The sequence below is a fragment of the Crocodylus siamensis genome, chromosome 3 (genome assembly GCF_052110815.1).
Source record: "Crocodylus siamensis isolate JL-2025a chromosome 3, ASM5211081v1, whole genome shotgun sequence".
Classification (NCBI taxonomy): Eukaryota; Metazoa; Chordata; order Crocodylia; family Crocodylidae; genus Crocodylus; species Crocodylus siamensis.
Genome location: NC_143397.1, coordinates 167,451,551 through 167,464,242, shown reverse-complemented (window position 1 = coordinate 167,464,242; position 12,692 = coordinate 167,451,551). Strand labels below are relative to the sequence as shown.

At 43.3% G+C, this 12,692-nt stretch overlaps 1 protein-coding gene across 1 annotated transcript in view; it reads left to right on the top strand.

Moving 5' to 3' along the window:
- The first annotated feature begins 1,720 nt into the window (after window positions 1–1,720).
- The window catches only part of NDUFV2 (NADH:ubiquinone oxidoreductase core subunit V2), a 49,316-nt gene continuing 38,344 nt past the window's right edge, over window positions 1,721–12,692 (top strand). Inside the window, exons 1-2 of the mRNA XM_090039694.1 lie at window positions 1,721–1,864; window positions 12,626–12,691. Coding sequence (XP_089895820.1) covers window positions 1,823–1,864; window positions 12,626–12,691 — 108 coding nt within the window. The 5' untranslated portion in view covers window positions 1,721–1,822. The remainder of the gene's footprint in view (window positions 1,865–12,625; window position 12,692) is intronic.

Below are 12,692 nucleotides of genomic sequence, written 5' to 3'. Positions count from 1 at the left end.
TGGTTGCCAGCCCTAGTTCCATCTTTGCCTTGGCCTTCCTAACCACCTCCCTGCAGCAGAGCAACAGAGGTGTAATCCTCCTTGGTGATTGCCCCTTGCTTCCACTGATTGTATGCCACCTTTTTTTGCCCTCGGGCCCTCCCAGATGCCTTTACTGAGCCCAGGGGGCTTTTTAGCACTCTTGCTCCCTTTGGTTCACGTTGGGACTCCCTTTGACTCCCTCTGTGATGCTTAGCAAGCTCATCTGCAGCCCTAATTGGAGGCTTGTCCTACTGCCACCACAAGTTGCTTCATTGGTGTAAAGAACAAATGTGGCCAGTTAAAAAAAAACCATTTTCAATCCTCCGTATGTGTGTGGGTAGCTTATCCTGATTTCAAGCATAGGTAAACATCAATGGTAAAAACTGATTTAAAACAGTTTTGCCTGCTGACAGTAGGAGCTTGCACCCTGGGACCAACCATCAATCAGTATACTTAACGCCTACGTTGGCTCTGCTTTCTATGAATGTTTCTATGAACTCAAGGGCGTTTCATAGAGCAGCTGTGGAAAAGATAGCTGTACATTTTTTTTAAGTATTATTAACATATTCTGGGCAAAAAGCAAATATATAAAGTAGAAGGCTTAATTTGGGTGTTTAATTCAGGATTTAGGGTAGGTTTGCACTTTATAGACTAATCGAAGTACAGGTCTAGGTATAGCAGGAGCTTGTGTGGGCCGATGTTTATATCAGATGCTATGAAAAGAAATTTTGTTCTATGTGTGTGGGTGTATCTATATATATGTGTATATACACATATACACGTGTGTATGTGTGTATATATGTGTGTGTACACACACACACATACACGAAAGACGTGTGCCTCTGGCAGCTTGGGGGGGGAGCATGGTGGTGGTGGGAGTGCAACAGCAGTAAGCAGGGCAGCTCCCGTAGACACTGCCAGTACTGTCAGCAGCAGGAGGGTGGGGAGTGCCGACCAAAGGTCGATGACCACCCATAGCTGCTGCCAGCAGCGTCAGTGGTGGCCAGCAGGGATCATGGACCGCCACCACTCCCGGTGGTGTTGGCAGTGGGGTGGCAATCAGCAACTGCCTGCAGGGGGTGCACCACCATGCTCAGGGGTGCACGTGCACCTGTGTGCACCATCTACACATCACCCCTGCACACAGAGCATGTAGGTATGTACGTATGTATGTATGTATATGTGTGTGCCACATGTATATACTACACACCTGCATGGGCACTTGTGCACATGCACGCTGATGCTGAGGAGACAGCAGGTGTGTGGTATATCCGTGTGGCACAGCTACACCCCAGCTTTCCTCTCACAGCATCCCTGCACAGCGAACCTCAGCTCTCCAACACTGTGCTGCGTCTACATAATGTCCTCTGGCCAGTCCATAAGCTGCCTCGAGCTCCGTAAGATTGTCCCCGAGCTCACGAGGGACTGACTGAGCCACCACCGTCTCGCAGGTGCCGCCTTCCTCACCCGCTCCCTCCCTAACGGGCTCCTCCAAAGCCCCCAGGCGGCTGCGGGTGGGGAGGCGTTGCTAGGTTACGACAGGCTCGTAGGCGCCGGGACCGCACCAGCAGCTCCCCCAAAGCAAGCTCGTCCGTCCGCTGCTTCGCCTGACGTCACTGACGCTGCGACTGAGAAGCCGCCACCCGCGCGCCCCCCCCCGGCGGGGCGGGGAGAGAGCAGCGCGCGCCCGCCTGCGCGGGCCCGCGCACGCACGCACGCAAGTGCCGCTGGGGGCGTGCACGCGCATGCGCCAACCGCTTCTCTCCTTGTTCCCGGCTCGGGGGTCGTTGTAGTCACCGCCATGTTGTTGTCAGCGGCGGTGTGGGCCGCCGCCTCCTTCTCGGTAAGGGAAGCCCGGTGCGGCCGGCAAGGGCGCGGGGGTCTCTGCCTCCCTCCCACCTCGGGGCTCTGCCTGTAGGACTGGTGCCGGCGGGGCCGATAGGGCGGGAAGCAGAGCAGCACGTCAGGGCGGGAATAGGCGGCAGAGGGTCGCATCCAGCACTGGCGGGGGGCGGAGTGGCCCTCCATGGGTGACACACCTGTCAAAAAGGTGGGCCCGCTGCTGGGTTTGATATCCATGGTGGAAAACCTTGATTTGTTTTGAACTCTGGCTTGTTTTTTTTAACATTTCCTTTTTTTTGTTAGTGGTCAGTAGTTTTGGGGATTAAAAAAACAACAAACAATTCTATAGGAATTACTACTTTTTCCTTGTCAAGATGTCCTAGAGCTGTAGGGGCTTTTTAAGGCCCAGGTGCACAAAGCCATAGCTGGGGTGATCTAGTTGGGTATGGTCCTACTTTGAGCACCGGTTGGATTAGATGGCCTCCCTTCCAACCCTCATTTTTCTATGATTCCACCTAACCTTTAAGTGTGTTACCAGCAGGTCAAGGGAAGTGATTATTCTTCTCTGTTCAGCACTGGTGAGGCCACATTTGTGTTCAGTCCCCTCCACCAAGGATGTAGACAAGTTGGAGCTAGTCCAGGGGACAGCAGCAAAAATGGTTTGGGGGCTGGGGACATATGACTTCCGATAAAAGGCTGAGGAAACTGGGCTTATTTAGTCTGCAGAAGACATGACTGAGGTGGGATTTAATAAGCAGCCTTCAGCTGTTGAAGGAAGGTTCGAAAGAGGATGGAGCTAGACTGTTTTCAGTGGTGGCAGATGACAGAACAAGGAGCAATGGTCTCAAGTTGCAGCAAGTGAGGTTTAAGTTGGATATTAGGAAAAACTTTCTCACTAGGAGGGTGGTGAAGCACTGGAACAGGTTACCCAGAGAGGTTGTAGAATCTCTACCCTTGGAGGTTTTTAAGACCTGGCTAGACAGAGCCTTGGCTGGGATGATCTAATTGGGGGGGGTTGGACCAGTTGACCTCCTGAGGTCTCTTTCAACCCTGCTTTCCCAATGATTAAATATATATGTTTTAGGGCTGTGTGTGTTTTAAGAGCTAGATAGTGTGATATAAAAAGTTATGTAGCTCTTTTTTGCTTTGGTTTCTTTTATTTGGTTTGTTAATTTTTACTATGTTATATTTTTCCCATATCATAAATGGTGTATGACTTGCTTCTCATTTTAAGTTTTCATTTCTGGCTGGACATTGGAATTCACTGGAAGAGTTGTATATAAATAACCTTGTGGTCTTGGATACACATGGAAAAAATGTTTATCAGAATTTACCTAGAATTTAACCTCCATATGTTCCTATGGGGTAATTTCCTACCCCAGCTGCATATTTTGTGCAGTATCTTAAAGTTAATTGATTCTAAAAAAAATTCTTTTTAGAACACTGTCACTGGCACCACAGTGCACAATATTGCCAGAGAACAGCCAGCTTACATGAATGGCTCGCTCTCTGTGGATGAAAAACTGCCCAGGGTAACATGTTACCTCAGGTGTGAATGTGTTTTTTCCATGTGGGGTAACAACTTACCCCAAGCCCAAGATAATGCATTGGGGTAACTTGTTAGCCCCATGAATGCTGTGTGCCCCCAGGGCTGGGGGGGCATGGTGAGCTCCTGCAGGTGGTGGCAGCGCTGTCAGTGGTGGGATCTGTCAGTGGTGGGATCTTGGAGGCGGCAAGCGGGGAGCTCCCACAGGCAGCTGCAGCAGGAGAGGGTGGCGACCACCCACAGACACTGTCAGTGGCAGTGAGCGGTAACCGCCCGTAGATGCCACCAAAAGTGTCACAAGGGGTGCACTGCCATGCTCGGGGTGCACGTGCACCTGTGTACCCCTTACGCATTGCCAGTGGTTACCCCAGTGCAACGTCTGTATAAATAACAGACCTAGACCTGTTTGGCCACACTGGGTGGATGCATCTGAAAGGTCAGCATTCATTCATACCTCATTCATGTATACTTTGGGTATCCATGGTAACTAATAGATACCCATCCTCCACTCCGCTCTTGTAGATGTGGCAATCCCTTTTGCTTACCACTTTGTTTACAGGCTTTGAGATCATCAAAACACCCTGCCCTTTGCCAAAAAACCCCAAACTCTTTGTCACACCCAAATCCACCTCTGCTCTCTTTTTTCATGGCAAAACTCTGTCTCACCTGCTCCTGTTATAACATACAAGCTAGTTTGCCCTGCCTTTGTTGGAAGTGAGGACAAGGAGCAAAGGGACAGCAGAGAAGAAATAGAACAACATCATACTGCAATACAGCGTACACTGTGGAGTCCTCTTCAATGGCAAGGTCTTGACACCCCCCACCTTTCCTGTTTTACCTGCTCTCAATAAGCCCCTGCATGTGTGGTTTCCAAACACCATCCACCCACATTTGGCTTGCTTGCAAAGGGTGGATGCTGGTCTCTGGCTTCTGTGCCCAGGAGGAGAGGGTGCTACCTGCGCTGCCATAAGGCAGAGTGGAATTGCTTCTGTGACAGCACAGCATTGCTTCTGTGATTGCTTTTGGAACAGGCTTGTCTTTGTCTGTTATTTATATGCATTCAGCAGTAATCAATTTTTTCTTTTTTTTTTCTGAAGTCCAGTATAAGACGGCAGCGTATATTTAGTGCTGAAGCCTGTCTTGCACAGGTAACTGGGTTGACAGCAATGCATCCACTGGTGAAATCTTATCCCAAGACAGTGAGGATGCTGACTTGATTTCAGACATGGGAGATTGTTCAGAGCAAGAAAACCATATGTCTATGGAAGTTTCATTCAGCTCATATGAGGAGGATTGATGCTAGAAGTAGAAGTGACGTCAACACTTCCAGTGGGAAAGGGAAGAGGACTAGCCCAGGGCTGCCATGGAAGACTGAGAAGACCTGCAGCAGGATGTTGAGCAGAATTACAACTACCACCCTCAGAAAACATTGCAAATGATGGTACCTTTAGAGGAAGCAATAGCAGTGTGTGGGAAAAAAAGTCCATGGCTAATACATCGTTGGAGAACAGCCAAGGACAGAGTCCACTGGAAGTGCTGGGCCAACAAGAGAAAGTAATAAAGACACAGTGGTGGAAACATTCCACCTGTTTCCTTCACAAGATATCCTGACTGTTGTTATAAGAAAAACAAACAGAGAGGCAGAAAGAAGATTCGGGGAGTGGAGTCATAGCCATCCTGAAAATAGAAAGGAGCTGAAAGCCTACATTGGCCTCCTACTGCTGAGTGGTCTCCAAAATGGGGTGCGTGAGAGGATCCCAGGGGGTGTGCGAAGAAAATATTATAACTTGTATTTTTATTTATTTTTTATTTAAAAAAATAAGAAAGAAATTAAACTTTACTGATATTTAATATACAGATCGACACTGGCGCCCTCACTTAGTCTGTATGTCGGATGGTCACGGGTCACGTATGGTATGTGAGGTATCTTGAGCGAACAAGCGTTCGTTTGTTTTCAGTGTATTGCAACGAATTGTAGTTTACGTGTGCCTGGTTAAGTGGATTTACAGATTATATCATCTAGTTTTAACTAAACTAACCCTCACAAAATGGTCAAGTGGCTTAAAAAGATTCCTGCAAAGAAACCGTGGATTCAAGATAATACTAATAATGCGAGCACAAGCAAACAACAAGAAAATGGCAGAGCTGACACTTCTCCTACTCCTAGTATGAGCTCTTCATCAGCCACATTACGAGGTAAAAACAATGACGATTTAATTCCTATTTTTTGTCTGTGTTTTATAATGTACATAATATATTAGTACAGTAGTACATGTCTATAATTTATAAATAAATAAATATACATATATTGGGGTGTGTGCTCAACAATTTTTTACTGATAGGGGCGTGCGAATATAAATATACAGATATTGGGGGGGTGTGCTCAAAAATTTTTTACTGATAGGGGTGTGCGATCAAAAAACTTTGGAGACCACTGGTCTATACCACAGTGGTCACGAGGCACTGGAGGAGTTGTGGGAGCAACGCACTGAGTGTCCTTGCTTCCGTGCTGCCATGAGTTTAAAATGATTCCATCAAATCACCAACTACGTGAGATTTGATAACAAACTGCCATATGAGGAAAAGAGAGCTCTGAACAAACTTGCTGCCTTCAGAGATATTTGGACACAATTTGTGGAGCAGCTCAGGAAATGGTATATTCCAGGAATACACCTGACAGTTGATAAGCAGCTCATTGCATTCAGGGGTTGCTGTCCCTTCAGACAGTATATGCCCAGTGATCCTGCCAAATATGGCTTGAAAATTTGGTGGTGCTGTGATGCAGCAACATCATTCCTCCTCTCTGGAGACAGCTGCCCGGCCAAGCAACCAGAAGCTCCACACCAGGGTAATCTTGGTACCCAGGTTGTTGAAAACTGGTTCAGTCCTGATACAGGATGGGAAGGAATATTGTGGTTGACAATTTCTTCACAAATACTGACCTGGCAGAAAGACTGTTACAGCAGGACTTGACCTATGTGGGTACGATTTGGAAAAACAAGGCCAATATCCCACTGAAACGCAGGCAAATCAAAAAAAGGAAACTTTCATCCAATTTTGCTTTTGATGGGGAACTCACCCTAGTTTCCTATATTCCAGAGAAGTCCAAAGTCATGCTGATGCTATCAAGTATGCACCATGACCTGTCAGTAAGTGGGGAGCAAAGAAAGCGGGACATCTTCCACGACTAAAATAAAAACAAGGGTGTGGTGGTGGATAACCTTGACCACTTAGTCCGTATGACCACGTGCAGATGGAAAATCAACAGATGGGCAATGACACTGTTTTTCAACATGCTGTATGTGGCTGCCACTGCCAGCCTCATCATTTGGCTATGCCACAATACAAACTAGAAGCAAAGATCACCTTTAAGAAGATGGCACTTTTTTTTGCAGAAGCTTGGAGAACAGTTGACTGATGGACAAATCAAACAAAGAATGCCGGATACATGTAATCTCTGAAATCCGTCAAGTCTGGTATGACTGCCTTAAATTACAAATTGCCACAACGCACCCGAGTAGAACCTTCTGTAAGCATGAGTGGACGTTGCCCTTTTTGTCCAAGGACAGATGACCGCAAAACCTGGAAACGATGTGAAAATTGTAAGCGATTTGCTTGTGTGCACCACAGTACTTCACTGCTGCTTTGTGAGGAATGCAATATTTAGTTAAAACAGTTAGGAAATGGTTTTTCCAAAATGTTTTTGGAAATAATTGTTAGTTTGAAAACAGTGTGAACTGCAGACTTAGGAAATTGTTCATCCATGTTTTGAAACTCCAAAAAAGTTTTTAAATTTGGTTCGTAGTTCTAGTTAAATGATGTCTTGGGTTTAAATACTCATAAATATTCTTTCAAGCAACCTGTATGTGTAATAAATGGTTTTTGGTATGTTTATACTGTCACTGGTTCCATTTTGTTCATGTGGTTGGGGTAACAAGTTACCTTATGAGACCAACAATGTTGAATTGCAGGGTAACAAGTTACCTTATGAGAACAACAACTGTTATGATTTTATGAGAACGGATGAGCGTTAAAGCTAATTGACGTATTAGGCAAAAGAAACACAGTCCATAAGGAGAGAACCAGTCAGAAATTTTTTTCAGGGCACTATCCACCAACATTTTTGAGTTAATAAATTTTATCCTCTCCCCTTGTTTTCCCCTCTCAATCTGTAAATAAAAACAGGCTTTCCTGCTTTTTAAAGCCTGTTGTGTTTCTTAACTTAGAGTGAACTTGTCAATGAATGGAACTAGCTGAATAAATTGACATGAAGAAAATATTCTCTTTGTATGTGCAGAAGAGGCTACTGCTGTTAAAAGCTGGCTATCATGTAGTGACTGCCTAAGTACAGCTTGTTTTGTCCGGTTCAGTTGTTAGACATTTATATAGAATATTGTTAGGAAGTTGCTGCTTGTATAGCTTGTATTTAACATAAATGATATTAGAGGTGCACCAATATATCGGTGGTGTATCAGATTGGCACTGATGAAAGGAAAATTAACATTATTGGCAATCGGCTTTTTTTGGCCGCTGTAGCCGGTAACGTCACCGATAAATGCGACTTGCATGCATTCAAGCATTCGTGGCTTTCTTTTGGTATTGTACTTTTGATCACTTATGTCTATGGTTTGTATATTTCTTGAGAGAGATTTCTGTTCATCTGGCATATTTACGCTTTTGCTTTGTGGCATAGACCTTTGGCTTTTCTGTAAAAATGATTGAGAATGTATACTTGTACTAGCTTCTCATATAGGAAACCTGTTGATTAATTCCACTTGGTTCCCTTTGAACTTCAGCAGATTTAACATCATAAAATTTATTTTCTCCCTATATATTACCTTAAAATCATTGAGGTATAGGATTGTTGTCTCTGTTTTCAAGTAGAAAGTATCTGGTTTGATGGAATCAGTGCTTTAACATTTATCTTGGGCTACTACAAGGACTTTAGAAAAAGATTCTTGGATTTGTCCAAATGTGACTAGGAGGGGAAAAAAGAGTTTTTTTAATTCTTGCCATTATCAATATTTTCCTTTTGTCTGTCAGAGTTTGTGGATAAAAATCAATGATTTTTAAACAAGATTTAAAAAATTTTAAATTGTATTATTTTTATTTAAACTGTAATTTAACTGTAATATTCCTCTTTAAAAATAAATGAGCCTAAAATTTAAATTTGATTTTAATATAGCATAGGCTAAAATATAAATTTAGTATAATCTATTAAAATAATTTAAATAACATATTGAATCTGTGAGCTTGTACTGAAAACTTGAGGGTCAAAAGCTGATCTTCTACATAAGAAAAAGGGTGAATGGTGGGGATCTAACTTTTTGAGGTAAACCTTTAAAAATATGGAACAGTATTTCATATATTAGGGGCTTGACCCTGTTAGGGGATACAAGGCTTATATTATTGGTGGCAAAAGATCAGCAAAGTCATCACAGGTGTTGGAACCTAGCCTCTGACTCCCGCAGACATCGTCCTGTGCACTCTTTGATCAGGATTATCAGATGAGCACATCCTGATAGTCACATTAACTCCTGAACTCTGACTAGCTCTATGCTCAAATTATGTTTATGAGTCTATTCTGGAGGCTTATTCTCCAGCTCATGGAAACCAAGCATCATCCGCTCAGTAACTACCAACCCTCTGCTTCTGACTGGTTCTGAGTACTCCAGTCAATAGCCTTTCTTGGTCCCTTTGAGGTTTATGAGTTCTGAAAACTTGAAAGAAAGGGGGTAAAAATTTTCAGAACAGCCTAGGTAAAAAAGTGATCTAATGTAAAGAGAATAAGTAGGAACTTAAGTGCAAATGACATTCACCTAGGCATTTTAGAAACCTTTCCCATGGGTGACCTGTAATAAGCATTCATTAACCACTGTTCATCCTTCTAATGCTATAGAAGATAATATTAGTGTTTAATAAATTAGTTAGCTGTTAATCTGCACCATATTTTGATCTTTTTTTTAAAAAGTTTTTGTATCCAAAACATTAACATTTTGTTTAATAAATCTGAAATGCTGGTTTGTGTCTTTTAATTAAATTCAAGTTGCCATCTTAATGCAGCTTCATAGAAATATGAGCAAAAAGTGAATGATTTAGTGAATAAGAAATATATATTTCACTGTTTTATAGCTTATTAAAATGTTGGATTTTTAACAATCCAAATATTTAAGCTATATATTTTAAAAATGTATAGCTTATCTGGTTTGTGTATCAAGGAAACGTACTAAATCTACTGTAAAAGCTGTATTTAGTTGTAAATCAACATGTTTTAATTATTATATCAACCAATGAAAATATACAAGGGGAAAGTTGATAAGTAATTATTTAAATTGGGGTTTATGGCTTGCTGATTTAAATCAATCCACCCTGGTCAAAGTAGGCTGTGATTTAAAAATATTTTAGTTTTCTTATTGCTGCTTTTATTTTTCCTAGCCTTTTTCTTAAAACTTCTCTATGTGGTCTCACCTTTTGGGGAAAAAAATACACTTGGGTGGGAATCACAATGCTTGGGTTTATGAAAGTTTGCAAAATACATTTACAAAAGTATTTTGATACTGAAAGTTGTAGTTAGACACCTGTTGAGATTTACAAAAGCACTTAAGTTAGGCAACAAAACCCTATTGATTTTTCAGACTTGTGCACATGTTTATTTCTCTTATCTGTTGTCTTTCAAATTTGTTTGTGTTTTCCATTTTTATCTCCTCTAACTTCATTTTTAAATGGATACATTATGAGGAAAGGTTACTTTCTTCATAGTAGGCTGGTAGTGAGGCTCATATTTCAAGTCAGTATTTTCAGACTTTGGCCCATTGCAACTTTGCCAAGTTGAAACTTACCCACTTGAAATTCCACAAATGAGATCATGGAGTAAGATAACGGAAATCCAAAACCAGGCATTCTTGTGAGACAATAAGGTGTTTTGGGTGTTTATTTTATATTTTAAGGCCCCTTAAATGCATTTGACATAGACATTTCAAATTTGAGTCAGAATGTCTGAGAGACAAATTGAGACACCTTTTGTATAGTTTTAACAGGGTTAGCTACACAGTCTTGCTTGCTCTTGTTTTGCAGTTGGGTATATAAGCTGATCCTTATGCCAGTATGGATACTCACTGAAGTTAGTGAAACTCTGTATGGGCACTAGGTATGTCAGTGTTTATCCTGTTGTAGCGTCAGGGATTTAGCTTTGTGATTAGTCCTGTAGCACCCAAAAGGACCATTCAATTGTATAGCTGTTGGTTTGTGAAATTTAAGCAGTGGTGCTCAACCTTTGGGCCCTGTGGGCCAGATGAGTGGTACAGGGCCCATCAGCATGCCCTATTGGGCCCTAGGGGGTCCCTTGCCACCCCCTGCATGCCAGGTTGGGTCCTGGTGTCAACCCTTCCTACCTCTTGTGTACTGGGATTGGGTCCCAGTGGCCTGGTGCTGCCCTGTCCTGCCCCCTACCCCATGTGTGGGGATTAGGTTTTGTAGGGCTGGCACCATCCCATCCTGCTCTCTCACCCCAACTTGCCAGATAGAGCCTGGGGGTCTGGGGCCATATGCCACCCCTGCCCGACCCTTTGTGTTGTGACTGGGTGCTGGATCCAGTGTGCAGGGCCTGGGGCTCTCCATGGGTCTAGAGATTTGACTGCCCCCTCACCACCAAATTTCTGGACCCATGGGGAGCCCTGTGAGTTAGATGACTTGGCACTGTGGGCCAGATGTGGCCTGTGGGCTAGAGGTTGAGCACCCCTGATTTACAGGATCAGGTTGTAGTCATTCTATGTGTGTCTTAAAGCATATGTGGCTGAGGTTTGTATATGAAGTATGTGTTTGAGGCATCAGTCAACAGTGTTTTTTTGGCAGCACGTTGGAATGATCCAGGTTGAGTCCTAGCTGAGCTGGTACTAGGACCTGGCCACTGCTGCTGTTTCTTTCTGTTGGCCAGCCACAACATGGCATAGGGACCTCCCACAGGGAGCTCCGGACTGCAGCATGGTGTGACATGGACAAAGTTGTCCTCTGTCCATCTGCATTATGGCTTGGGCAAAGCTTTCTGGTTTCAGGATGGATCCAGTGGCTCTGTGGGCTGGATCTGGCCAACTGGCCATAGGTTGTCAACCCCTGTGTTAAGGCAGTTAATTTTATATAAAATGTACTGTGGCTGATGAATACTTACATGCAAGAAGATGACATTGTGTTATGTTGTAAAGTAGTGGTGCCCATATTTTTTGGATCAGTGAACCACTGCTACTATCCTGCAGGCCATAGCCCCCCCCCTTCCCCTTCCCCCCCCACTGTTTTTTGTATATATTACAACTGTAAAGGTGATGTAAATAGGGGGGAGACAGTTCTAAGTTGGTCTCCCCTCAGATGTTTTCATTTTCCTACCTGGAAGTGGAACTTCTCCTTTATGTATCCCACAGCAAAAGGGGGCTTCATCACTCTGAACATATGCTGGAGGATGGTAGTGCTATTATTCATTGCAGCTAAACTTCCCTGTATGCATCCCAGCTAGGGGAAGAAGAGATCTCTTCCCCATATATACACTTGATAAAGCTAAGAGAATTTCTTGTCAAGAAGCATCCACAATATCCATGCCTGAAAAAGGGAGTTAGCTATCCTTTCAGAGAATTTGTTTTCCACCTCCTGCCCCAACAGATGAGGGGGCTACAACCTGACCGCATGACCTACTAAGGAAAGCAGCTGTCATCATAAACTCAGTCCCTTGAATATACATTTCACCTAGAGAAGGAGCCTGCTGCCCAAATACATCAATTTCTTACAATGGCTGTCTTCTCATGAGCTGAGGGAAATGTGGTATGTAAGGCAGAGAGAGGCTGCTGTGCTGCACCATGTGCAGGGGATGGGAAGAGAAAGTAGTGTGGCATCTTATTAGTACAGGGCCTAATGAGATATGTGCATCAGTTGCTAACTACAGTTTGGGAATTGTGGGTGTAAAATTCTGCTTTACAAATTTAAAGGATTTGCTTCATAACTTACCTGAAATGACTGTGGGTTAAATGAACAAGGATACTCTCCTAATAATATTAGGAGAAGCTTTGAATGTTGCTTATTATTTCACTAGAGAACACGGAAGAAAACAAATTGTTCATTTGTTGGTATTTGATAGTAAGTATTTGATCCATAATTAAAGGTATTACTGAAAGCAATGTATGGCAATTGTTTAAATAATGTATTTTTAATACTCTGTAAAAAATTTATTTGTAGATGAGACAAATCCGCAGCTTGCATAAAACAGTTGTGCGCAGTGGAGCCGGTGGAGCCTTGTTTGTGG